Source organism: Crinia signifera, unplaced genomic scaffold, assembly GCF_055691185.1.
Source record: "Crinia signifera unplaced genomic scaffold, ASM5569118v1 HAP2_SCAFFOLD_348, whole genome shotgun sequence".
Classification (NCBI taxonomy): Eukaryota; Metazoa; Chordata; class Amphibia; order Anura; family Myobatrachidae; genus Crinia; species Crinia signifera.
In genome coordinates, this window is record NW_028142241.1 from 24,165 (window position 1) to 50,397 (window position 26,233).

The 26,233-nt window shown below is 51.6% G+C and overlaps 1 protein-coding gene across 1 annotated transcript in view; it reads right to left on the reverse strand.

Moving 5' to 3' along the window:
* Positions 1–2,075: 2,075 nt before the first annotated feature.
* Positions 2,076–26,233, reverse strand: part of LOC146055200 (uncharacterized) — a 29,441-nt gene continuing 5,283 nt past the window's right edge. The window contains exons 2-5 of the mRNA XM_083168211.1: positions 12,658–13,336; positions 12,024–12,065; positions 5,487–5,546; positions 2,076–2,644 (exon numbers count right to left, since the gene is read on the reverse strand). Coding sequence (XP_083024337.1) covers positions 2,076–2,644; positions 5,487–5,546; positions 12,024–12,065; positions 12,658–13,336 — 1,350 coding nt within the window. The remainder of the gene's footprint in view (positions 2,645–5,486; positions 5,547–12,023; positions 12,066–12,657; positions 13,337–26,233) is intronic.

The window sequence follows — 26,233 nt, forward strand, 5'->3', positions numbered from 1 at the left end:
ACATCCCGAAAACACATCACATTGTTATTAATCCCATATGTACTAACATGTGCGATTAGTATCACAGAGGACGGCTCTTGCGATAAGAGATGCCGGCGCCGAGGGAGAGGGTTCCCGTGGGCCCCTCTCACCTCCTACACCCTGGAGCCTTCTGCTGCAGATGGCTGCAGGACTCCTGGCTCCTCCTCCTTAGTCCCTGCACCTGGCAGTGCTGCTGACAGGGAGGAGGAGGTCACTGGGATTGGGCAGCACAGCAGGAGTCTGCCTGGACAGCAGGGGGATGCGAAAACAACATACCTCCCAACTTTACCACTTTTCGCAGGACCATCCCTTTTTTTTGGGGGGGGGGGGGGGGGTCACGGTATTCCCATGACCCTCCAGGGGCCAGCAGTGTCCATCAGCCTGACGAGGGGACGGGGGTTGTTGGGAGTTGTGCATCTTTTCCTGCAGCCAGAGGGGCTGGGCGCAAACTAGCAGCTCACGGAACTGCTGGGCATACCCCCACAGCGGCAAAAACACCCCCAAAATTTTGGGCAGAGCGTCCCTCCTCCCGTGGCTGTAAAGTTGGGCGGTATGCCCATTGGCTGCTATATGGTAATGCCAGAAAACTGGCGTTACCATATGTGACCCAAAAAAACCCCGGCGGTTGGCAATTCATACATCCAGAAATGCGGTAAAAACCCAGTTTTCAGGGTTTTAATGCATTTTATGTTTGATACATACTGGCCTTAGAGTGTTCTCTTCACTTCCTGGTCTATGGCTGTGATAGGCTGACATCACTGACCCAGGGCCAGATGTACTAAGCTTCAATAAGGATAAAATGGAGAGTGGTAAACAACCAATCAGCTCCTGCTGACATTTTTCAAACACAGTCTGTGACATGACAGTTAGGAGCTGATTGGCTGGCTGTTTATCACTCTCCATTTTATCACTTTTTGAAGCTAAGTGCATCTGGCCCATTATGATTTCCACCCTGATAACACCCGGGCACGTCTGTGGTTTCCCTGACACTCCCCAGGCTTTTATCACAGGACGGCATCGTGCATGCCTACTACTATCAGCCATACACATCCACAGTCTATCATCTATCGCCCGGCTGTATATCAGGTCTGAATAATCCCCATTGCATTGCATTGCATGTGTATGGGTCGGTGTTTTGTAATGGGTAAAAAGAGCAATATCAATAAGTAGAATCATTTTTATTTGACAAAGGATCAGCACAGAGTAAACACGACAATACAGAGTAGACATTGCCTAATATCACAGTTATTATATAACAATTGCAAACACTGATGCCAACATTTGTTACATTACGTACTATGGGCCTGATTCAGCAAAGCAAAGAAGCCGCCATTTTGCCTCTGGAACTAACCATGTTGCCGTGCAGTGGAGCAAACGCATTTGTAATGTTTCTGTCACACACATAACGGAGAAGCGGAAGCAGGAGAGAGGAAGATAGACCAGCAGACACTGCTGCTTCCCTTGGCTCTGACGCATCCCAGGCCACCCCAGCACACCCATCCTGTACACAGTAGCCAATAGCCGGCTCTGTGTACAGTCAATTGAATCAGTGGGGGGGGATTTGTCATCTCTGCCATGGTCACACCCGCGCTGCGGCTGACTCGCGTCAGCGGGCAGTGTCAGGCAGCAGCATGTCAGTGTGTCGAGTGTGTGTCGGCGCCCACACACACCCTGCTGCTGCTTGCTCCCCCAAGCGGCTGCTGGGGCTGCCTTACAGTAGTTACGCCACTGATGTAGCCCACACATCACACAGCTTTATTTTATACACTGCAATTTAGATTTCAGCTTGAACACACCCCAACCCAAATCATAGAGGTACATTTACTAAGATGGGATGTTTCCCGTAGCAACCAATCAGATTGTATCTAATATCTTCTAGAAGGTGCTAACTAAAGAAGCAGAATCTAATTGGTTGCTATGGGCAACATCCCACATATAGAACTCCCATCTTAGTAAATGTACCCCTATATCATCTGCCCCACCTGCAGTGCAGCATGGTTTAGCCCATTTCCGTGCTTTTTGTGCCTTACTAACAAAGCTGAATCAGCCCCTTGTTATTTATCTCTCCTATCAGAGACTGAATAATACAATCCATTATCCAGCATCACTCTGCCGCGCCCTCCCCTAGTGCGCACGCCGTGCCGCGGAGCAGTAGATGGCAGCGAGCTGGTTGCAGCCGTCCTGGTAGATGGTTTGTCTGCTGCAGGTGCTACGGGCAGGTGACCCAGTATCTGTGACATCATAGAGATAACGTTGGAGCGCAGCTTCCTTACAGAGCTGCGCAGGCGTTGTAGCGCTGCGGAGACCTGGGCACCCCTCCCGTTGTGCTGCGCCAGGGCTGCAGCCATTCTGCTTATTGCACTGTTTGTTTCTGTCTGCATGCGGTGACCACGCTTCAACTGAGCAATGATTCGGCCCATTCGCCATGCCTGTCCCTGTGCAATCCTGAATGGTGCAACAGACTCGCCTGTGTCTGGGCCTGGATCCCTGCTGGGTGGTTGGGGCGTCTGCTGCGGTGGCTCCTCCGCAGTATCCCTGGCATTATATGGTGGAGAAGATTTAATGTGTAATAATACATTGTGGCTCACAGACTCGGCCTCCTCACGCTTATTCTCTGTTGGGCCTGTAATTGTGTAGGAACAATAACGCCTTCATTTACTCAGTGCAGGTAATTACTGTAAGTCACAGATGCCAGATGCAAACACTAAATCGTCAGAAATGTAATGTGTGAGAGAATTACATTTTGTCAGCAGTTCTATAGACGTAGCTCAAAAATAATAATAAAAAAAACTGTGAACTATTAAAGGGTGAGGGACCACAAACAGGAATATGGGAGAGACCTTTATATACAGGGATGGGTCCGGGGGGCGGGGCGGCACCATAAGTGGCCAGGGTAGAGGAGGCATGGCATTAGACGTGGAGTAGGAATGACCAAGTTTGTGTGGATGGAGACCAATGGTATGAGGGGGTGTGGCACCATATGAATATGACCCACCAATCCCAATTTTCCCCTCTTCGCCATTATGGCTGAGAGGGTTAGGGGAGTAACTGGGCCCTTCTCCTTTGGGAGAGGGTCCATAAGTACGTACGGCCCCCTATGCATGATTTAGGTCACTGCACTGGGTGTTCGGAGCACACCTCGGGCTCCCTGAGTTTCTTCAAACCATATGAATATCCTGCAAGCCTTCTCTCATATCTCATGTCTCTAGGTCCTCTCCCATCCTGCAAGCTCCTATCAGCCTCTACCTCCAGCGCTGCTAGCATTGTCGACCATTGCCTTTATACCAGCCTTCTCACCCTTTCCCCTCCTGACAGCCTCCTCTCCTATATCATGCCTCCAGGTCCTCTCCCCTCCTGCCAGCCTCCTCTCATATCTCATGCCTCCAGGTCCTCTCCCCTCCTGCCAGCCTCCTCTCATATCTCATACCTCCAGGTCCTCTCCCCTCCTGCCAGCCTCCTCTCATATCTCATGCCTCCAGGTCTTCTACCCTCCTGCCAGCCTCCTCTCATATCTCATGCCTCCCGGTCCTCTGTGCTCCTGCCAGCCTCCTCTTATATATAATGCCTCCAGGTCCTCTACCCTCCTGCCAGCCTCCTCTCATATCTCATGCCTCCAGGTCTTCTACCCTCCTGCCAGCCTCATCTCATACCTCCAGGCCCTCTCTGCTCCTGCCAGCCTCCTTTCATATCTCATGCCTCCAGGTCCTCTCCCCTCCTGCCAGCCTCCTCTCATATCTCCTGCCTCCAGGTCCTCTTGCCTCCTGCCAGCCTCCTCTCATATCTCATGCTCCAGGTCCTCTCTTCTCCTGCCAGCCTCCTCTTTTATCTCATGCCTCCAGGTCCTCTCCCCTTTCGCTCCTATCAGCCTCTATCTCCAGTGCTGCCAGCATCTTCGACCATTCCCCTTATACCAGCCTAAGCCTTCTCCCCTCCTGCCAACCTTCTCTCCTATCTCATGCCTCCAGCTACTCTCCCCTCCTGCCAACTTGTTCTCCTATCTCATGCCTCCAGGTCCTCTCTGCGCCTGTCAGCCTCCTCTTTTTATCTCACGCCTCCAGCTCCTCTCCTATCTCATGCCTCCAGGTCCTCTCCCCTCCTGCCGGCCTCCTCTCATATTTGATGTCTCTAGGTCTTCTCCCCACCTGCTAGCCTCCTCTTCTATCTGATGCCTCCAGCTCCTCTTCCATCTCATGCCTACAGTTCTTCTCCCCTCCTGCCAGCCAACTCTCATATCTCATGCATAAAGGTCCTCTCTTCTCCTGCCAGCCTCCTCTCATATATTATGCCTCCAGGTCCTCTCCCACTTCCCTCCTATCAGCCTCTATCTCCAGTGCTACCGGCATCCTCGACCATTCTCCTTATACCAGCCTAAGCCTATCACCCTCTCCCCTGCTGCTGGCCTCCTCTTCTACTGTAGCTCATGCCTCCAGGTCCTCTCCCCTCCTATCTCATGTCTCTAGGTCTTCTTCCCTCCTGCCAGCCTCCTCTACTTTCTCAAGCCTCCAGGTCATCTCTGTTCCTGCCAGCCTCCTCTCCTATCTCATGCCTCCAGGTCCTCTCCAAGTCCCCTCATATCAGCCTCTATCTCCAGTGCTGCGGCATTCTTATACCAGCCTAAGCCTTCTCACCCACTCCACACATTTAGCTTCCTTTTCTCCTCTTATATCAGTCTTCTCCTGTCTGCTTCCTCTGCCTTCATTACAGCCTCCTTTTCTCCCTTGGGCACCCCATATCATCCCTCTCACCCACCCATCCCATCCTGAAGAAAGTAGGGGCCAAGGTAAGGGCACTATCTTCTACTTAAGGCCAACATCATCATAGCTTGCTGTGCACCCCCTGGACCACGGCGCCAGTGGTTGGCCTGGCTGGGAGTACAGTACCTGCAGCATCAGTGCCGCTGCCTCTCTCTACCCCATCCAGGTTCCCGGCTGACAGCTGGGTTATTGCAAGGCCCCAGCTGCTGGGCTCCTCAAGCCTGACCAGGGAAGGGCCGACAGGCTGACCGATTGACAGCGGCATTACTATAATGGTGGATGAGCGAGACGGGTGCCGGACGCGGTCCCGACAGTCGGGATCCTGACAGTCATTTACCCCACATCGGGATCCCTACTGTCAAAATGCAGACAGACAGGTGCCCGACGGCCACCCGCTATTTTCCCTCGTGGGGGTCCACGACCCCCATAGAGGGAGAATAGATTAGGTGGCGAGCGTAGCGAGTCACCGTGCCCGCAAGGGGCTTTGATGCGCTCACCATGCTGTCTGAGTCTGGGCAGTCGGGATCCCGACGTCGGGCTAATGACTGTCAGGATACCGACTGTCGGAACCCTATACCACACCCAACGAGCCAGTGCCATAATGCTAAATAGAATTTTTTTTTAAAACGTAAAAGACAGGGAGGTGGGGGAGCCTTCCTTGGTGCACACCGCCATTTTTTTTGTCCCCATCAGCCACAGAGTTGAACTCACCAGCGGATACCTCTGGGGCGGCGACGTGTGGTGATGGCGGATGTTGCCTTTGTGATGAATCTGTGAGATAAACAAGATTTTTGTAATAAACTTTTGCAATGTGGCAAATGAAATAGATGTGCAAGTGGCCATTTTTAAAACATGCTTTACCTCCCATACACAGGGGGCAGTATCTGTCATACCTCTGACACATAGGGGGCTTCATGACACAGCTGGTATGCTCTTTCCTCTGTTAGTTTTTTCTAAACCTCTCAATTTAAGTCAGAAAATAGGCACTATCCGCATGCACGTGTGCAGCCCATTTTATTAGGGGTGCACCATTAGAGGGGCGTGTCTCCCACTTCCTAATCGGTGTGTATATCACGCCTACTGATAGGCATCAATGCAAACTAAATTGAAGTTGACTTATTTATTTATATGGACTTTGGAATAAATCACCCCCCCCCCCCCCCCACACACACACACACACACACAAAAACCACACCACAAACACACACACACACACACACACACTAGAAACAGGGACAGTACGGCAAAAATTGACACCATAACGCTTATTACGTATTAATAGGTGACCCATGTGAAAATTTTACATGCAAATGAAATACGATTCATTTTATATTGAGGTTGGCGGTTTGTAGTAGGATGAAAGAGGAACCCGGTCATTTGTGGCTATTTTGAGCAGCTGAGCTAAATTGATCCGTAGCGACGTATCCAGGGATAGAACTCTAGGGCCAAAAAGGAATTTTTAAACAAACAATACAATGTGCAATTGTAAATGATCAATTCTTCAGAAGCGGAGAACTTAAACAAAATCCAAAAATGAGGTACCATTTTATAAATTAAGGATGAATGGAGAAAAAAGGGATCGTCATTTTTGCATGAGCCACCTAGAAGGTTTTAATCTTTATCCTTAAATTTTAGACATACCTGAGGAGGAGCCCTTCCCCTCTTATTATAGGGAATCGGTCTGCAGAGACTGGGAAGGACGTATCAGGGCCTGTGTATAGAGGCCTCTGCTGTGATCCCCACTGTTGGCTGCACCTGCGGTCCGGAAGGTAAGCAGCGTTTCTTCCTGCTGCCTTTGTATGTCCCAACTCTTAATCCCCAGCCGCGGCTTTGCAAGCAGGGATGTGGCGCGGGCAGCTGGTTCTCCGGCTTGTACTGAGGTCCACGTGTGCTGATCCTGCTACAGTGCATGGAGCTCTGGGACTCTGCTGCTGGATTAGATGACCTGTTAGCGGCCGACCTCCGACTGGGGCCGCATGTCGCATGCGCACATCCTGCAGCGTAGCTGAGCGGGCTCTGTTTTAGTTGTCAGGTGGGGGGCACAGCAGTCTGGTAGCAGCCCTGGTGGAAATGCAACAGTGCTGCTAGTCTTATTAGCAAGTGGAATCTACCATGTTTTTCATAAACTGAGCTGACCCGGGGATCCCCCATGTTTTTCAGGCAGTGAGCAGATAAGGGGCAGTAGGAAGGTGGTGGGGTGGAGCTTATTATGTAACAAATGTATCAGTTTATACAATAGTTTTGCAAGAAAGTATACTTGATAGAACTGTTTAATGTTACTGTTGTTATATGGTAAACTGACATGGTTTTTGTTAAATGTTTATAACTTAGGGCCCATTTACCATTCCATATTTGTGGCTAAATCGATTAACCGCAAATATTAAGTAAAGTTACTCGTTACACGTTACATCCTAATCTGACTACCAACGACCGTTTCACTATCGCTTCCTCAAGTTTTGATACCTTGAGGAAGCGATAGTGAAACGGTCGTTGGTAGTCAGATTAGGATGTAACGTGTGTGTAGTTAGTCAGCTTAGTTGCACCACATAGGGTTTAGACAAGTGAGCAATAAGTAGTGTTGTAAATATTGTCAGATGTATGCACTAAGTCTGTAACTGAAGCCGACAGCGGCACGAGTGTGCAGTAGCGCCGGGAGCACAATCAAAGTGCTACCCGGGACCTGCACTATTAGGTAGCGGCGCAATATACCTTGTGCGACCGCAGAGTAAGAGACCGCCAGGAACACTTATACAGCGTTGCCCGAGAGCACAGACAAACAGTGCCGGGAGCACGCACATTGTGCTACCCGGAATCTACACTGACAGGCGGCGGCGCAACATTATATGCGACCGCTGACTACTTGCTTACCAATACGATTATTACATGTTATTGACATTAAACACCACCTCACCGGGAATTTGCGCATAGCGCTATCCCGCATTGGCACAGTTACTGATCTCTGTAGTACTGGGGTGAGAGATGGAATCATGTGTATGAACACACAGATCCTGAGATCCCAGCGAAATAAAAGTACCAAAACAAATATGCAATAACAGTTACTGTTCAGTGTGTGTAATGTATATGTGTGAAAGGATACATTAAACATTGTGTGTCGAATTGAGGCACGTTAAATAATTCAAGAACTGGGTATATGTTAAACACTCAATAAATATTGAACAGACTTATTACTGCACCTCCCGGCTGTAAACCGCTTATTACCATGATTTATAAGAGGTGGGGAGCATCAAAAGGGGTGCCAGTATAAACCACCCTAGGACCAAGAAGGACCATTTAATTATCAGACTGTCCGCGACTGTCACATAATAACACAGCCACCCTGAACCCAGCGAGGACATCGCTTATCTTTGGGCAATAGTGATCTTATTGATATATATAGGCTGTATGATATTAGTCAACTCCATCTATAAGGAGAGGTCTGATAATAAAATCACTCGGTCCGACTGCACCCGATCTGGCGGTTAGTCCGCTCAAATACGGATACAGGGATATGCAGATTGGACAATAAATATAGAAGGGACATGTCACCCTCAACCTAATTTACAAAGGTCCCCCCCGCACCCCTATAGTGCAGACATATATAAAATCACCACTCAGTTGTGAGAAAGATTACATACTACTGAACAGCATAAACGTTGCTCACATGAGGAATATTGACATTGCGATATAGTACAATGCCTCTCTATTAACTGTGTAATTCTATAAACCCTTAGCTGCAACATAATAGCAGTAGCAAGCAGCAACTACTAATAAAGGCAATTTAAGCCAAGAAATATATAATAAACTGACACACACGTGCATCCTTTTCTTCTCATTTTTAAATTCATACACATTTTTCAATCTTTATCATATTGTTCTATCTTTTAATATTTCACTCTGAGACAAGGTTATGTGGTCTCCTTCTGATTAAGAGACCTTTTTATAGGAATAAATAAAAGTTACATTTTATAATAAATATTTGATTCTCAGTGCACCCAACAAAATACTTATTTTCTTTGTGGGTGTATAGGTTTAACTTTAAGTAGTGGGTAGCACCCCCCAGACCTTTTTAGGGGGAAGATTTGATCTCCTATAATTTTTGAAAATAACTGGGGGTGGAGAATCCAAACAAAAGATACTGGTGCGGGAATTCCTTCTTTTTTGTATCCCCAAATGTATGTAGGAGGGACCACAGCAGGAAATTCCGGTCCCTGCTGCGATCCCTCCTGTACCACTGCTGGCGGGGTGTGGATCGTATTTTCGACCTGACTTAAGTCAACAGTCGTTGGGTCGACAGTCAACTAGGTCGACAGTGTTCTAGATCGACATGGGTGAAGGTCGACAGGTGTCTAGGCCGACATGGGTTTAGGTTCAACAAATGCGTTCGGTCGACATGGGTTAAGTTGACAGGTCACAAGGTCGACATTAGGTTTTTTCATTTGTCGACCTAAAACCATGTCGACTTAGACACCTGTCGACCTTCATCCATGTCGACCTAGAACCCTGACAACCTAGTTGCCTGCCGACCCAATTGTCGACCTAATGACTGTCGACCTAAGTCAGATCGACAATACAACCGTATCCCCGCTGGCCGCATCCCCATAGGTTTCGAAGCTGCCCACTGCATTAACATTGGACAGCCTGGCTTCATTTGCCGGGCTATCGCCATTCCGACATGGCAATAGGCCATTGTAGCCTATGGGCTATGACTGCACTGCCAGAGGGGCAGTGTGGTCAGAGGGGTTGGCAAGGTGTCAGCACTTAACCACACTTGTGCAGACCCCCCTGCTTTCAGTTGAGTGCTTCGCAGGGACGGGCTCCTTTCGGAGCCCTGTCCCTGTGTGGTCAGGAATGATACCTCCCAGCACTGTTATTGCATTTTACAATGCGATCCAGGGCGGTAACATTCCACCCAGATCACATTGTAAATGCAATGCTTGATAAATGGGCCCCATAAAGTAAAGCCTTGAAAGTTATAGTGTAATTTATTCCCTGGTTTTGAGTAAGTTATGCTAAAGATTGTGAAATCCTCATGTTATGCAATGCATGGGGACACGCATAATTCCAGTGGAGTTTATGTGGTACCCCAATACCATAATTAACATCGATTTGTAAACAAACAGTTTATTGTGCAATTGTAAATGATCAATTAGTCAGAAGCGGAGAACGTAATCTTCCAAATGGTACAAACATTTATGGATTAAGTATAAAGGGAGAAAAAGGAATAATCATGAAAAAACACATTCTAGAAATAATATATATGATGCCACATGTTGTAATGCTCATTACACATTATACCACACACACACACTGTAATACCCATTACATAATGCCTATTACATATTATGCCACATAAGTGCCACACCTACATGCTCATTGTCAGGGTTACATGCTCATTGTCAGAGGTTTCTTGCTCAATGCCAGTGGTTACATGCTCATTGCCAAGGAAACTTAAATGTTTGTTGCCAAGGGGATTTTCATGCTTGTTGCCAAGTGGACTAACATGCTCATTGTCCTTTCTAACAGTGCTCCAGCGCTCCCGAAATTTGCACTTCTGAGTAGTGCGGGGCATGCTGCGCTCCTCTGACAGACACTAGAGGTAGTGCTGACCTCTAATGTCTGTCTCCTCCAAGGCAGCGGTCATCTTTGGAATGGCTGTTGCAGACAGAGACGGTGTCGGCTCCACACAGCTGCCGGACGGTTAGGGGAGAGCTGGTCATTAGCGTGCACACCTATGGCTATCCGGATGATAGATCGCCAGTGTCTAGGCCAGCAGCCAAAAGGCCGACAGGCACTATATCAAAATTGGCAAAATGTTGACATGCACTAGGTCAACACAAGCAAACAGTCAAAGTGTGAAAGGTCGATCGACACATGAAAATATCACCATTTGCCAGTGTCGAGGTAGTGCCTGTTGACCTTTAGGTGTTAACCTATTGACTTTCAACCTAGACTGTGGAGCCTCTGAACAGCACCAGAACCTCCGACCAATTTCAGAATTCATCACAAAAAAAAAATATTTACAGACAAACATCTTTAAACAGCTGTTCCTGGGGGTTTCCTGCAGAGTTTTAGTGTCCCTGGGGGCTTCCCGCAGAATATCAGCGTCCCCAGGATGTATGTAAAAGGTACCATGGCAAATATCACTTTTCTACTCCCAAACCAGGTGCTACTATAAAGAAAAAGTTATAAAATCTAAATAACTTCCTATAATATAGCTGAGCTGCAATTATCCGCTGTGTCAAGGTGCCCACATATGGGGCGCAATGCGCGCTTTGGTGCAGATCACATCGTACATAAAGTATGTGCAACACGTTGCATCGCATCTAGTCTAAAACGTACGTTGTATGGGCGGAATCTGTGTTCACACACCGAAAAAATGAGAGTATCTCATAATTATCAGGTTCCTGGATATTAATTCACATAGAGAACAAAGATATTGCGCTAATTCTAGGTCTAAAAGTGCCCAATCACTAGTACGATTTGGGCTGATTTCACCTGATCACGACAGTTCGGGCCGAGAAATCATTCCAAATCGGATGTGTTTGACGATGCGCGGTTCCGTGCGCATCAGGATGGATCATGGAGATTGAACCGTGTGCACATAAAATCTATCGGATCGGACCCATCAGTGGCACCCACCAATTGGGTCCAATTCCATAGGTGTATGCCTGTGGTGAAGCACCGTTGGCACACGCCTATGTGAAGGTCCGGATGGCGGGAGGGGCAGCGGGGAGTGTGAAAGTCGTGGAAGCTGTTCGCTCCTGGTGCGTTCTAAACGGCTGATGTAAAGCTCTGTGCAGCGGTTAGGTGTAGAGATAGACATCGGAAGCCCACCATCAAATGATGGCTGGGCATCCGCCATCAAATCTTTTGATGCTATTGTCACTGACCATCGCCTCAAAAGTATTTGATAGGAAAACAAAATTAATTATATGATTGGTTCATGCGCAAAAATACCTTTTTTTCCGCATGCACAAACATCTTCAGCCTGACCACACATGCGCAGAAGCACTGCAGTGTGGCTGGCTGGTGGGTGGGACCATCGGAACACCACCATTTGATGGCCGGCAAGCCATCAGCAGCGATTTGCATTTTAACTTCTCCATCAGTAAGAATTCACAAGTACACAAAACGTATCTCAGTAAATTTCCCCCTAAGTGTCTGTAATCTCCCCTACATTCTGTAATGCCGCAGACATGCGCCACCTACAGTATCTGTGTGAGCTACGTGCCGGAGGCTGGTACTTACCGGAGTTAATGCATTGCTCCACTGACAGCCGCGACTTCTCTCCTGGCATAAGAAAGAAGGGAGATACAATAGTGAATAGATGACCGTGATGTGGCATTGTCTGTAACGTAACACCCTCATTCCCGAATTGTCACTTTGCATTTCTAGATACAGATAGTTCTGAAGTATGGTTTCTACTTTTCTGTAGTACAGAAATAATAATATCCACATTTTAGACATATTTGCAAGTCGCACTAAGGAATTGGGCACAGCTGGGCAGGTTCGGGCATGGCGCAGCAAATACATTTGCGGCAAAACATAACTGTGGGCGGGGCCTGAGTGATGCAATTGATAGTGAAACGCATCATTGTTCCTCTTGCCCCACCCACTTTATCAAACAAGCTCTAGGACGTGAGAGATTTGGCCACTTTCCCAGGGTTCGGTGGACCCTTCCCTGAATTTGTAAGTCCCCCAGAAACTATGGTGGAGTTGGCAAGTTTGGTTTTGGTATATTTCTTTAATTTATTTCTGTAATCCCCACCTGTCCCGGCCTATGCCTGAGCAGAGGAGAGACAGAGGAGATATAACGCCAGGAGACATCCATCTTGCAGAGTCGGGTAAGTAGCGCTGTACAGCATGTCACATTGGGACCTACCTCTAATGTACGCACAATTATAATTGCTGCAGTGCTTTCTGGTGGTGACCAGCTGTGGATCCCCTCCCATATTGCTGATGGTGAACACTTCATAGCCAGGAACCAGCATCTCCATCTCAAGGGGGTACTGGGAGAACTGGTCCACCGGAACTCCAGAGCAGCTGTACACTACATACGAGGAGCCATTGTGGTCCGGTTCTTGGAACGTGTTTAAGATGTGTCCAAACCTGACGATGGAGAGTGTATCGGGCACCGGTTGGAAGAGGCTGTTGGCATCACAGTATGATATGCGGGTGGTGTTACTACAGTCCTGGGACAGCAGCTGCATAGCCACCGTCAGATAATAATGGAGGCCTTTGTAATGGAAGCTATCCATGTAATCGCGGTAGGATCTCCCAGCAGATCGCACAGCTGCTGTAAACTCTCTCCGGATGAAACCAGTGTAGGCTACTAAGGCTGTGCCATGGTTGTCCGAGAACCCGGCCGGAAGCGATGCCTCCAAGTTCTTCTTCTTGATGTTCCAGATTGTCTCAGACTCCCTCCAGGATCTTCTGAAATTCCTATTATTCGCCATTTCAGTGTTTAAAATATCCTCCTCTTCTATCTGCTTCTGCATAGCTTTCCTGCAGCCCAAATACTGGTCATCAAACGCGTCCTCCGCCAGACCCGGGACCTCCACCTGCCAACCAAACATCAGGGTTAGACGGGTAGATACAGCTGGACCAGTACTGCCGCAGAAGATGGGCTTATGGGTAAACGGGCTCACAGACAATGTCTAGGTCCACAGTCAAGAGGTCAACACAAACAAACAAAAAGGTCGGCTCATGGAAAAGGTCAAAAATGAACAGTTTGACATGAGTTGTTCAGGGGTTTTTTGGTGTCAACCTATTCACTGTCTACCCAGACATTGGGGATTATTCTGGTTGAATTCAAAGCCTTGCGAGTCCACCAAACCACGCCTTGCGAATGGTGGCCCGGCCGCTACCTATTCGCAATGGCATTTCGCTCACAGGACCTGCGATTGGACGTTACACGGTAACGTCCATTCGCAGGCTTGTGGGATCCTCCCACATCATTCGATGGTCGGCGACCATCGAATGATGGCGAAGGCACACGCATATAAAAGTGACTCTCAAGTCACTTATATATGCGTGGACGCTCGGGAAGAAGCGGGCGGGCAGCTGACATTGGCACGGGCAAAAATGGACGCAAAAACAGCAGTGATTTCGCCCAAACCATGTGAATTTGTAGCAATTTTGCAGTTTTACACAGTTTCTGTTCTCACCCAGGACTCAGCCATACACTAAACGACTGGTGAGTATGACACCCCGCTCCACTCAAGCTTCCCTTTGTCAACGCATATAACAGTGAGTACGGCTGCAACTGCTTCATCTTCGCCGCTACTGGTTTAGTAACTGTGCTGTCCATAATTGTACGTCACCTGCTGCTTTGTACAGAGACTCTGCTACATCCTCCGGCATCTACTCACATATCTAATACATATTACTCTGTGTTACAACTTCCCCTTTGTACTATAGAAATGTGTCATCAGTTTTTGTCCAACGTATGAAAAAAAGCTGATTCAGGAGCAAAGATCCCCTAATTCCCCTCCACAGAGAGCCACACTGACAATAAGAACATTATATACAATGCGCTGAGCATGAGACATTACATTGCCCCCCCCCCCCAATACAGAATCGGTACATCTGTCAGAATGAACTTAGGTCTACAGTCATTAGGTCGACCCCACTAGGTCAACTGGCAGGAAGGTCGACATAGGCCAAGGTCGACATGACTTCAGGTCGAATTTGCATAAAGGTCGACATGAGGAAGGTCGACTGGTCATAAGGTCGACATGGGTTTTTCACTGTTTTTTTTATCCGAATGTCGACACAGTCGACATGGACACAGTTGGCAATGAGAATCGGACCCTCGCATCGCTCGCTTCGCTCGCAATGCTTCGGGCAAGGTGGCTCGCGTCGCTCGCCACAGCTTTAATAACCTCCTCCAGGCCCTAGTGGATGGTAGGGCATGAAATACCGCCTGTCGGCACATGTCGGCTCAAAAAGCAGTGAAAAACCCCATGTCGACCTTATGACCAGTCGACCGTCCTCATGTCGACCTTTATGCAAATTCAACCTTAAGTCATGTCGACCTTGGCCCATGTCAACCGTAAGTCAGGTCGACCTTCCTGCCAGTCGACCTAGTGGGGTTGACCTAATGACTGTAGACCTAAGTTCATTCTAATAGATGACCGCATCCCCCCAATACACAGTGCAGTACATGGCCCAGGAACACAGGGGCACTCCACAATGTAGACTGTGGCTCCCCCCCCCCAGCACAGCCCCCTGATACACAGTGCAGTACATGGCCCAGGAACATAGGAGCACTCTGCAATGTAGACTGTGGCTCCCCCCCCCAGCACAGCCCCCCTGATACACAGTGCAGTACATGGCCCAGGAACATAGGAGCACTCTGCAATGTAGACTGTGGCTCCCCCCCCAGCACAGCCCCCCTGATACACAGTGCAGTACATGGCCCAGGAACATAGGAGCACTCTGCAATGTAGACTGTGGCTCCCCCCCCAGCACAGCCCCCCTGATACACAGTGCAGTACATGGCCCAGGAACATAGGAGCACTCTGCAATGTAGACTGTGGCTCCCCCCCCCAGCACAGCCCCCCTGATACACAGTGCAGTACATGGCCCAGGAACATAGGAGCACTCTGCAATGTAGAATGTGGCTCCCCCCCCCCCCCCAGCACAGCCCCCTGATACACAGTGCAGTACATGGTCCAGGAACATAGGAGCACTCTGCAGTGTAGACTGTGCCCCCCCTTCCCCCTCCAGCACAGCCCCCCTGATACACAGTGCAGTACATGGCCCAGGAACATAGGAGCACTCTGCAATGTAGACTGTGGCTCCCCCCCCCAGCACAGCCCCCTGATACACAGTGCAGTACATGGCCCAGGAACATAGGAGCACTCTGCAATGTAGACTGTGGCTTCCCCCCCCCTCCAGCACAGCCCCCCTGATACACAGTGCAGTACATGGCCCAGGAACATAGGAGCACTCTGCAATGTAGAATGTAGCTTCCCCCCCCCCCCCCCCCAGCACAGCCCCCTGATACACAGTGCAGTACATGGCCCAGGAACATAAGAGCACTCTGCAATGTAGACTGTGCCCCCCCTTCCCCCTCCAGCACAGCCCCCTGATACACAGTGCAGTACATGGCCCAGGAACATAGGAGGACTCTGCAATGTAGACTGTGGCTCCCCCCCCCCCCAGCACAGCCCCCCTGATACACAGTGCAGTACATGGCCCAGGAACATAGGAGGACTCTGCAATGTAGACTGTGGCTCCCCCCCCCTCCAGCACAGCCCCCCTGATACACAGTGCAGTACATGGCCCAGGAACATAGGAGGACTCTGCAATGTAGACTGTGGCTCCCCCCCCCCCCAGCACAGCCCCCCTGATACACAGTGCAGTACATGGCCCAGGAACATAGGAGCACTCTGCAATGTAGACTGTGCCCCCCCTTCCCCCCTCCAGCACAGCCCCCCTGATACACAGTGCAGTACATGGCCCAGGAACATAGGAGGACTCTGCAATGTAGACTGTGGCTCCCCCCCCCCCCAGCACAGCCCCCCTGATACACAGTGCAGTACATGGCCCAGGAACATAGGAGGACTCTGCAATGTAGACTGTGGCTCCCCCCCCCCCCCAGCACAGCCCCCTGATACACAGTGCAGTACATGGCCCAGGAACATAGGAGGACTCTGCAATGTAGACTGTGGCTCCCCCCCCCCCCCCCAGCACAGCCCCCCTGATACACAGTGCAGTACATGGCCCAGGAACATAGGAGGACTCTGCAATGTAGACTGTGGCTCCCCCCCCCCAGCACAGCCCCCCTGATACACAGTGCAGTACATGGCCCAGGAACACAGGGACACTCCGCAATGTAGACTGTGCCCCCCCCCCAGCACAGCCCCCTGATACACAGTGCAGTACATGGCCCAGGAACATAGGAGCACTCTGCAATGTAGACTGTGGCTCCCCCCCAGCACAGCCCCCCCTGATACACAGTGCAGTACATGGCCCAGGAACATAGGAGGACTCTGCAATGTAGACTGTGGCTCCCCCCCAGCACAGCCCCCCCTGATACACAGTGCAGTACATGGCCCAGGAACATAGGAGGACTCTGCAATGTAGACTGTGCCCCCCCCCCCCCCAGCACAGCCCCCCTGATACACAGTGCAGTACATGGCCCAGGAACATAGGAGCACTCTGCAATGTAGACTGTGGCTCCCCCCCCCAGCACAGCCCCCCTGATACACAGTGCAGTACATGGCCCAGGAACATAGGAGGACTCTGCAATGTAGACTGTGGCTCCCCCCCCCCAGCACAGCCCCCTGATACACAGTGCAGTACATGGCCCAGGAACATAGGAGCACTCTGCAATGTAGACTGTGGCTCCCCCCCCCCCCAGCACAGCCCCCCTGATACACAGTGCAGTACATGGCCCAGGAACACAGGGGCACTCCGCAATGTAGACTGTGGCTCCCCCCCCAGCACAGCCCCCCTGATACACAGTGCAGTACATGGCCCAGGAACATAGGAGCACTCTGCAATGTAGACTGTGCCCCCCCCCCCCCCCCCCCAGCACAGCCCCCCTGATACACAGTGCAGTACATGGCCCAGGAACATAGGAGCACTCTGCAATGTAGACTGTGGATTTCCCCCTCCAGCACAGCCCCCCTGATACACAGTGCAGTACATTGACCAGGAACACAGGGACACTCCGCAATGTAGACTGTGGCTTCCCCCCCCCCCCCTCCAGCACAGCCCCCCTGATACACAGTGCAGTACATGGCCCAGGAACATAGGAGCACTCTGCAATGTAGACTGTGGCTCCCCCCCCCCCAGCACAGCCCCCCTGATACACAGTGCAGTACATGGCCCAGGAACATAGGAGCACTCTGCAATGTAGACTGTGGCTTTCCCCCCCCAGCACAGCCCCCCTGATACACAGTGCAGTACATGGCCCAGGAACACAGGGACACTCCGCAATGTAGAATGTGCCCCCCCCCCAGCACAGACCCCTGATACACAGTGCAGTACATTGCCCAGGAACATAGGAGCACTCTGCAATGTAGAATGTGGCTTCCCCCCCCCCCAGCACAGCCCCCTGATACACAGTGCAGTACATTTCCCAGGATCATAGGAGCACTCTGCAATGTAGACTGTGGCTTCCCCCCCCCCAGCACAGCCCCCTGATACACAGTGCAGTACATTTCCCAGGATCATAGGAGCACTCTGCAATGTAGACTGTGGCTTCCCCCAGCACAGCCCCCCTGATACACAGTGCAGTACATTGCCCAGGAACATAGGAGGACTCTGCGATGTAGACTGTGGTTCCCCCCCCCCCCCCCAGCACAGCCCCCCTGATACACAGTGCAGTACATGGCACAGGAACATAGGAGAACTCTGCAATGTAGAATGTGCCCCCCCCCCCCCCCCCCCCCAGCACAGCCCCCTGTTACACAGTGCAGTACATGGCCCAGGAGCACTCTGCAATGTAGACTGTGGCTTTCCCCCTCCAGCACAGTAGTAGTAGTAGTACGTTTATTTATAAGGCGCCGCAAAGTGTCCGCAGCGCCGTACATAGCAAACAAAAAACAAATGACAAGGTAACGTACAGGGTGTGTAGAAAGATACAGTATAAATAGGGGTATAGCTGGTAGAACTAAAATCAGCATCAGTTCAGAAGTAGGTGTGGAAATTGTCGAGGAGACTGAAGATGAAGTAGAGGAAGGGAAGAACAGGACAGGAGCACAGGTGAGGTAATGAGGTAGGGTGAGTACGTGAGGAAGGAGGGCCCTGCTCATAAGAGTTACAGACTGAAAGGAGGTGGGTGGACGAACGAAAAACAATATGATAAGTAGGAACGGAGGGGAACGGAGGCAGGATAGGAGGATCAAAAGAGGTTAGGAGGAGGGATAGGCTAGTCGAAAAAAGTGGGTTTTGAGGGGAGCGCTTGAAGGAGGTAAGGGAATCAGATAGCCTGATGGGTGGCGGGAGGTTGTTCCAGTGCAGGGGGGCAGCGCGAGAGAAGTCTTGGACACGGGAGTGGGAGGAGGTGATTAGGTGAGAGGTCAGTCGGCGGTCAGTGATGGAGCGAAGAGGACGGTAGGGAGTGTGGATAGAGATCAGTGAAGAGAGGTAGGGAGCTGTGGAGGAGGAGAGAGCCTTGTAGGTGGTGGTGAGGAGTTTAAAGAGAACTCGGAAAGGAATGGGGAGCCAGTGAAGAGATAGACAGAGGGGGGAGGCGGAGGTAGAGCGGCGGGAGAGGAAGATGAGCCTAGCAGCAGCGTTAAGAATGGATTGGAGAGTTGCGAGGCGGGTGAGAGGTAGCCCAGAGAGAAGGATGTTGCAGTAGTCAAGGCGGGAGATAACAAGAGAGTGAATGAGAATTTTGGTCGCATCAGTGGAGAGGAATGGTCTGATGCGTGAGATGTTGCGTAGGTGAAAGCGGCAAGACTGTGAGAGAGCACGAATGTGGGGGGTGAAGGAGAGGGAGGAGTCAATGATGACACCGAGGCAGCGCTTTTGGTCGGTGGAGGTGATCTCGGTTTCACCAATGCTGATGGAGATAGTGGGAGAAGAGGGGATGTTCGGAGGATGGAAGATTAGAAGTTCAGTTTTAGCCATGTTTAGTTTTAGGAAGTGTTGGGTCATCCAGGCTGAGATGGCCGTGAGGCATTCTGAGACCTTGGACAGAAGTGATGGGGATAAGTCGGGGGAGGAGAGATAGATTAGGGTATCATCAGCATAAAGGTGGTAATGAAAACCATAGGAGCTGATGAGGGTGCCCAGAGAGGTGGTGTAGAGGGAGAAGAGGGGAGGGCCAAGGACTGACCCTTGTGGAACACCGACTGGCTGCGGGGTAGTAGGAGAGGAGGAGCTCGGAGTGGAGACGGAGAAGGAGCGATCGGAGAGGTATGAGGTGAACCAGGAGAAGACCGTGCCAGTGATGCCAAAGGAGCGGAGGGTGTTGAGCAGGAGAGGGTGGTCAACAGTGTCAAAGGCAGCCGACAGATCAAGCTGGATGAGGATAGAGAAGAGGCCTTTGGATTTAGCCGATAGTAAATCGTTAGTGACTTTGGTCAGGGCAGATTCAGTGGAATGTAAAGGGCGGAACCCGGATTGGAGGGGGTCTAGAATGGAGTTAGCAGTAAGGTGGCTTAGGAGACGATTATAGGTCAGACGTTCTAGGAGCCCCCCTGATACACAGTGCAGTACATGGCCCAGGAGCACTCTGCAATGTAGACTGTGGCTTCCCCCCCCCCCAGCACAGCCTCCCTGATACACAGTGCAGTACATGGCCCAGGAACATAGGAGCACTCGGCAATGTAGACTGTAGCTTCCCCCCCCCAGCACAGCCCCCCTGATACACAGTGCAGTACATTATGCAGTGAGACGTGTCATTGTGTTACAGTATATGAATATAAGCCCGGTATACTCCCTATCCGCCATGTATACGTCTCCGGGGGCGCCGCAGGTCAGTGGTGAGGACGGGAATGTGCCCCCCCCTGCACAGCCCCCCTGATACACAGTGCAGTACATTATGCAGTGAGACGTGTCATTGTGTTACAGTATATGAATATAAGCCCGGTATACTCCCTATCCTCCATGTATACGTCTCCGAGGGCGCCGCAGGTCAGTGGTGAGGACGGGAATGTGCCCCCCCCCCCCCCAGCACAGCCCCCCTGATACACAGTGCAGTACATTATGCAGTGAGACGTGTCATTGTGTTACAGTATATGAATATAAGCCCGGTATACTCCCTATCCGCCATGTATACGTCTCCGGGGGCGCCGCAGGTCAGTGGTGAGGACGGGAATGTGGCTCCCCCCCCGCCCCAGCACAGCCCCCCTGATACACAGTGCAGTACATTATGCAGTGAGACGTGTCATTGTGTTACAGTATATAAATATAAGCCCGGTATACTCCCTATCCGCCATGTATACGTCTCCGAGGGCGCCGCAGGTCAGTGGTGAGGACGGGAATGTGGCTCCCCCCCCCCAGCACAGCCCCCCTGATACACAGTGCAGTACATTATGCAGTGAGACGTGTCATTGTGTTACAGTATATGACTATAAGCCCAGTATACTCCCTATCCTCCATGTATACGTCTCCGGGGGCGCCGCAGGTCAGTGGTGAGGACGGGAATGTGGCTCCCCCCCCCAGCACAGCCCCCCTGATACACAGTGCAGTACATTATGCAGTGAGACGTGTCATTGTGTTACTTTATATGAATATAAGCCCGGTATACTCCCTATCCTCCATGTATACGTCTCCGGGGCGCCGCAGGCCAGTGGTGAGGACGGGAATGTGGCTCCCCCCCCCCCAGCACAGCCCCCCTGATACACAGTGCAGTACATTATGCAGTGAGACGTGTCATTGTGTTACAGTATATGACTATAAGCCCGGTATACTCCCTATCCTCCATGTACACGTCTCCGGGGGCGCCGCAGGTCAGTGGTGAGGACGGGAATGTGGCTCCCCCCCCAGCACAGCCCCCCTGATACACAGTGCAGTACATTATGCAGTGAGACGTGTCATTGTGTTACAGTATATGACTATAAGCCCGGTATACTCCCTATCCGCCATGTATACATCTCCGGGTAGCGCCGCAGGTCAGTGGTGAGGACGGGAATGTGGCTCCCCCCCCCAGCACAGCCCCCTGATACACAGTGCAGTACATTATGCAGTGAGACGTGTCATTGTGTTACAGTATATGAATATAAGCCCGGTATACTCCCTATCCGCCATGTATACGTCTCCGGGGGCGCCGCAGGTCAGTGGTGAGGACGGGAATGTGCCCCCCCGCAGCACAGCCCCCCTGATACACAGTGCAGTACATTATGCAGTGAGACGTGTCATTGTGTTACAGTATATGAATATAAGCCCGGTATACTCCCTATCCTCCATGTATACGTCTCCGGGGGCGCCGCAGGTCAGTGGTGAGGACGGGAATGTGGCCCCCCCCCAGCACAGCCCCCCCTGATACACAGTGCAGTACATTATGCAGTGAGACGTGTCATTGTGTTACAGTATATGAATATAAGCCCGGTATACTCCCTATCCTCCATGTATACGTCTCCGAGGGCGCCGCAGGTCAGTGGTGAGGACGGGAATGTGCCCCCCCCCCCCAGCACAGCCCCCCTGATACACAGTGCAGTACATTATGCAGTGAGACGTGTCATTGTGTTACAGTATATAAATATAAGCCCGGTATACTCCCTATCCGCCATGTATACGTCTCCGAGGGCGCCGCAGGTCAGTGGTGAGGACGGGAATGTGGCTCCCCCCCCCCAGCACAGCCCCCCTGATACACAGTGCAGTACATTATGCAGTGAGACGTGTCATTGTGTTACAGTATATGACTATAAGCCCAGTATACTCCCTATCCGCCATGTATACGTCTCCGGGGGCGCCGCAGGTCAGTGGTGAGGACGGGAATGTGCCCCCCCGCAGCACAGCCCCCCTGATACACAGTGCAGTACATTATGCAGTGAGACGTGTCATTGTGTTACAGTATATGAATATAAGCCCGGTATACTCCCTATCCTCCATGTATACGTCTCCGAGGGCGCCGCAGGTCAGTGGTGAGGACGGGAATGTGCCCCCCCCCCCCCAGCACAGCCCCCCTGATACACAGTGCAGTACATTATGCAGTGAGACGTGTCATTGTGTTACAGTATATGACTATAAGCCCGATATACTCCCTATCCTCCATGTATACGTCTCCGGGGGCGCCGCAGGTCAGTGGTGAGGACGGGAATGTGCCCCCCCGCAGCACAGCCCCCCTGATACACAGTGCAGTACATTATGCAGTGAGACGTGTCATTGTGTTACAGTATATGACTATAAGCCCGGTATACTCCCTATCCTCCATGTATACGTCTCCGAGGGCGCCGCAGGTCAGTGGTGAGGACGGGAATGTGCCCCCCCGCAGCACAGCCCCCCTGATACACAGTGCAGTACATTATGCAGTGAGACGTGTCATTGTGTTACAGTATATGAATATAAGCCCGGTATACTCCCTATCCTCCATGTATACGTCTCCGAGGGCGCCGCAGGTCAGTGGTGAGGACGGGAATGTGCCCCCCCCCCCCAGCACAGCCCCCCTGATACACAGTGCAGTACATTATGCAGTGAGACGTGTCATTGTGTTACAGTATATGACTATAAGCCCGATATACTCCCTATCCTCCATGTATACGTCTCCGGGGGCGCCGCAGGTCAGTGGTGAGGACGGGAATGTGGCTCCCCCCCCAGCACAGCCCCCATGATACACAGTGCAGTACATTATGCAGTGAGACGTGTCATTGTGTTACAGTATATGACTATAAGCCCGGTATACTCCCTATCCTCCATGTATACGTCTCCGAGGGCGCCGCAGGTCAGTGGTGAGGACGGGAATGTGCCCCCCCCCCCCCCCAGCACAGCCCCCCTGATACACAGTGCAGTACATTATGCAGTGAGACGTGTCATTGTGTTACAGTATATGACTATAGGCCCAGTATACTCCAGATCCGCCATGTATACGTCTCCGGGGGCGCCGCAGGTCAGTGGTGAGGATGGGAATGTGGCTCCCCCCCCAGCACAGCCCCCCTGATACACAGTGCAGTACATTATGCAGTGAGACGTGTCATTGTGTTACAGTATATGAATATAAGCCCGGTATACTCCCTATCCGCCATGTATACGTCTCCGGGGGCGCCGCAGGTCAGTGGTGAGGACGGGAATGTGCCCCCCCCAGCACAGCCCCCCTGATACACAGTGCAGTACATTATGCAGTGAGACGTGTCATTGTGTTACAGTATATGAATATAAGCCCGGTATACTCCCTATCCTCCATGTATACGTCTCCGAGGGCGGCGCAGGTCAGTGGTGAGGACAGGAATGTGGCTCCCACCCCCCAGCACAGCCCCCCTGATACACAGTGCAGTACATTATGCAGTGAGACGTGTCATTGTGTTACAGTATATGACTATAAGCACGGTATACTCCCTATCCTCCATGTATACGTCTCCGGGGGCGCCACAGGCCAGTGGTGAGGACGGGAATGTGGCTCCCCCCCCAGCACAGCCCCCCTGATACACAGTGCAGTACATTATGCAGTGAGACATGTCATTGTGTTACAGTATATGACTATAAGCCCGGTATACTCCCTATCCGCCATGTACACGTCTCCGGGGGCGCCGCAGGTCAGTGGTGAGGATGGGAATGTGGCTCCCCCCCCAGCACAGCCCCCCTGATACACAGTGCAGTACATTATGCAGTGAGACATGTCATTGTGTTACAGTATATGACTATAAGCCCGGTATACTCCCTATCCTCCATGTATACGTCTCCGAGGGCGCCGCAGGTCAGTGGTGAGGACGGGAATGTGCCCCCCCCCCCAGCACAGCCCCCCTGATACACAGTGCAGTACATTATGCAGTGAGACGTGTCATTGTGTTACAGTATATGACTATAAGCCCGGCATACTCCCTATCCTCCATGTATACGTCTCCGGGGGCGCCGCAGGTCAGTGGTGAGGACGGGAATGTGGCTCTCCCCCCCCAGCACAGCCCCCCTGATACACAGTGCAGTACATTATGCAGTGAGACGTGTCATTGTGTTACAGTATATGACTATAGGCCCGGCATACTCCCTATCCTCCATGTATACGTCTCCGGGGGCGCCGCAGGTCAGTGGTGAGGACGGGAATGTGGCTCCCCCCCCCCCCCCCAGCACAGCCCCCCTGATACACAGCGCAGTACATTATGCAGTGAGACGTGTCATTGTGTTACAGTATATGACTATAAGCCCGGTATACTCCCTATCCGCCATGTATACGTCTCCGGGGGCGCCGCAGGTCAGTGGTGAGGACGGGAATGTGGCTCCCCCCCCCCCAGCACAGCCCCCCTGATACACAGTGCAGTACATTATGCAGTGAGACGTGTCATTGTGTTACAGTATATGAATATAAGCCCGGTATACTCCCTATCCGCCATGTATACGTCTCTGGGGGCGCCGCAGGTCAGTGGTGAGGACGGGAATGTGGGCCCCCCCAGCACAGCCCCCCTGATACACAGTGCAGTACATTATGCAGTGAGACGTGTCATTGTGTTACAGTATATGAATATAAGCCCGGTATACTCCCTATCCTCCATGTATACGTCTCCGAGGGCGGCGCAGGTCAGTGGTGAGGACGGGAATGTGCCCCCCCCTGCACAGCCCCCCTGATACACAGTGCAGTACATTATGCAGTGAGACGTGTCATTGTGTTACAGTATATGAATATAAGCCCGGTATACTCCCTATCCTCCATGTATACGTCTCCGAGGGCGCCGCAGGTCAGTGGTGAGGACGGGAATGTGCCCCCCCCCCCCCCAGCACAGCCCCCCTGATACACAGTGCAGTACATTATGCAGTGAGACGTGTCATTGTGTTACAGTATATAAATATAAGCCCGGTATACTCCCTATCCGCCATGTATACGTCTCCGAGGGCGCCGCAGGTCAGTGGTGAGGACGGGAATGTGGCTCCCCCCCCCAGCACAGCCCCCCTGATACACAGTGCAGTACATTATGCAGTGAGACGTGTCATTGTGTTACAGTATATGACTATAAGCCCGGTATACTCCCTATCCCCCATGTATACGTCTCCGGGGGCGCCGCAGGTCAGTGGTGAGGACGGGGAATGTGCCCCCCCCCCCCAGCACAGCCCCCTGATACACAGTGCAGTACATTATGCAGTGAGACGTGTCATTGTGTTACAGTATATGACTATAAGCCCGGTATACTCCCTATCCGCCATGTATACGTCTCCGGGGGCGCCGCAGGTCAGTGGTGAGGACGGGAATGTGCCCCCCCTCAGCACAGCCCCCCTGATACACAGTGCAGTACATTATGCAGTGAGACGTGTCATTGTGTTACAGTATATGACTATAAGCCCGGTATACTCCCTATCCTCCATGTATACGTCTCCGAGGGCGCCGCAGGTCAGTGGTGAGGACGGGAATGTGCCCCCCCCCCCAGCACAGCCCCCCTGATACACAGTGCAGTACATTATGCAGTGAGACGTGTCATTGTGTTACAGTATATGACTATAGGCCCAGTATACTCCAGATCCGCCATGTATACGTCTCCGGGGGCGCCGCAGGTCAGTGGTGAGGATGGGAATGTGGCTCCCCCCCCCAGCACAGCCCCCCTGATACACAGTGCAGTACATTATGCAGTGAGACGTGTCATTGTGTTACAGTATATGAATATAAGCCCGGTATACTCCCTATCCGCCATGTATACGTCTCCGGGGGCACCGCAGGTCAGTGGTGAGGACGGGAATGTGCCCCCCCCAGCACAGCCCCCCTGATACACAGTGCAGTACATTATGCAGTGAGACGTGTCATTGTGTTACAGTATATGACTATAAGCCCGGTATACTCCCTATCCGCCATGTACACGTCTCCGGGGGCGCCGCAGGTCAGTGGTGAGGACAGAAATGTGGCTTCCCCCCCCTCA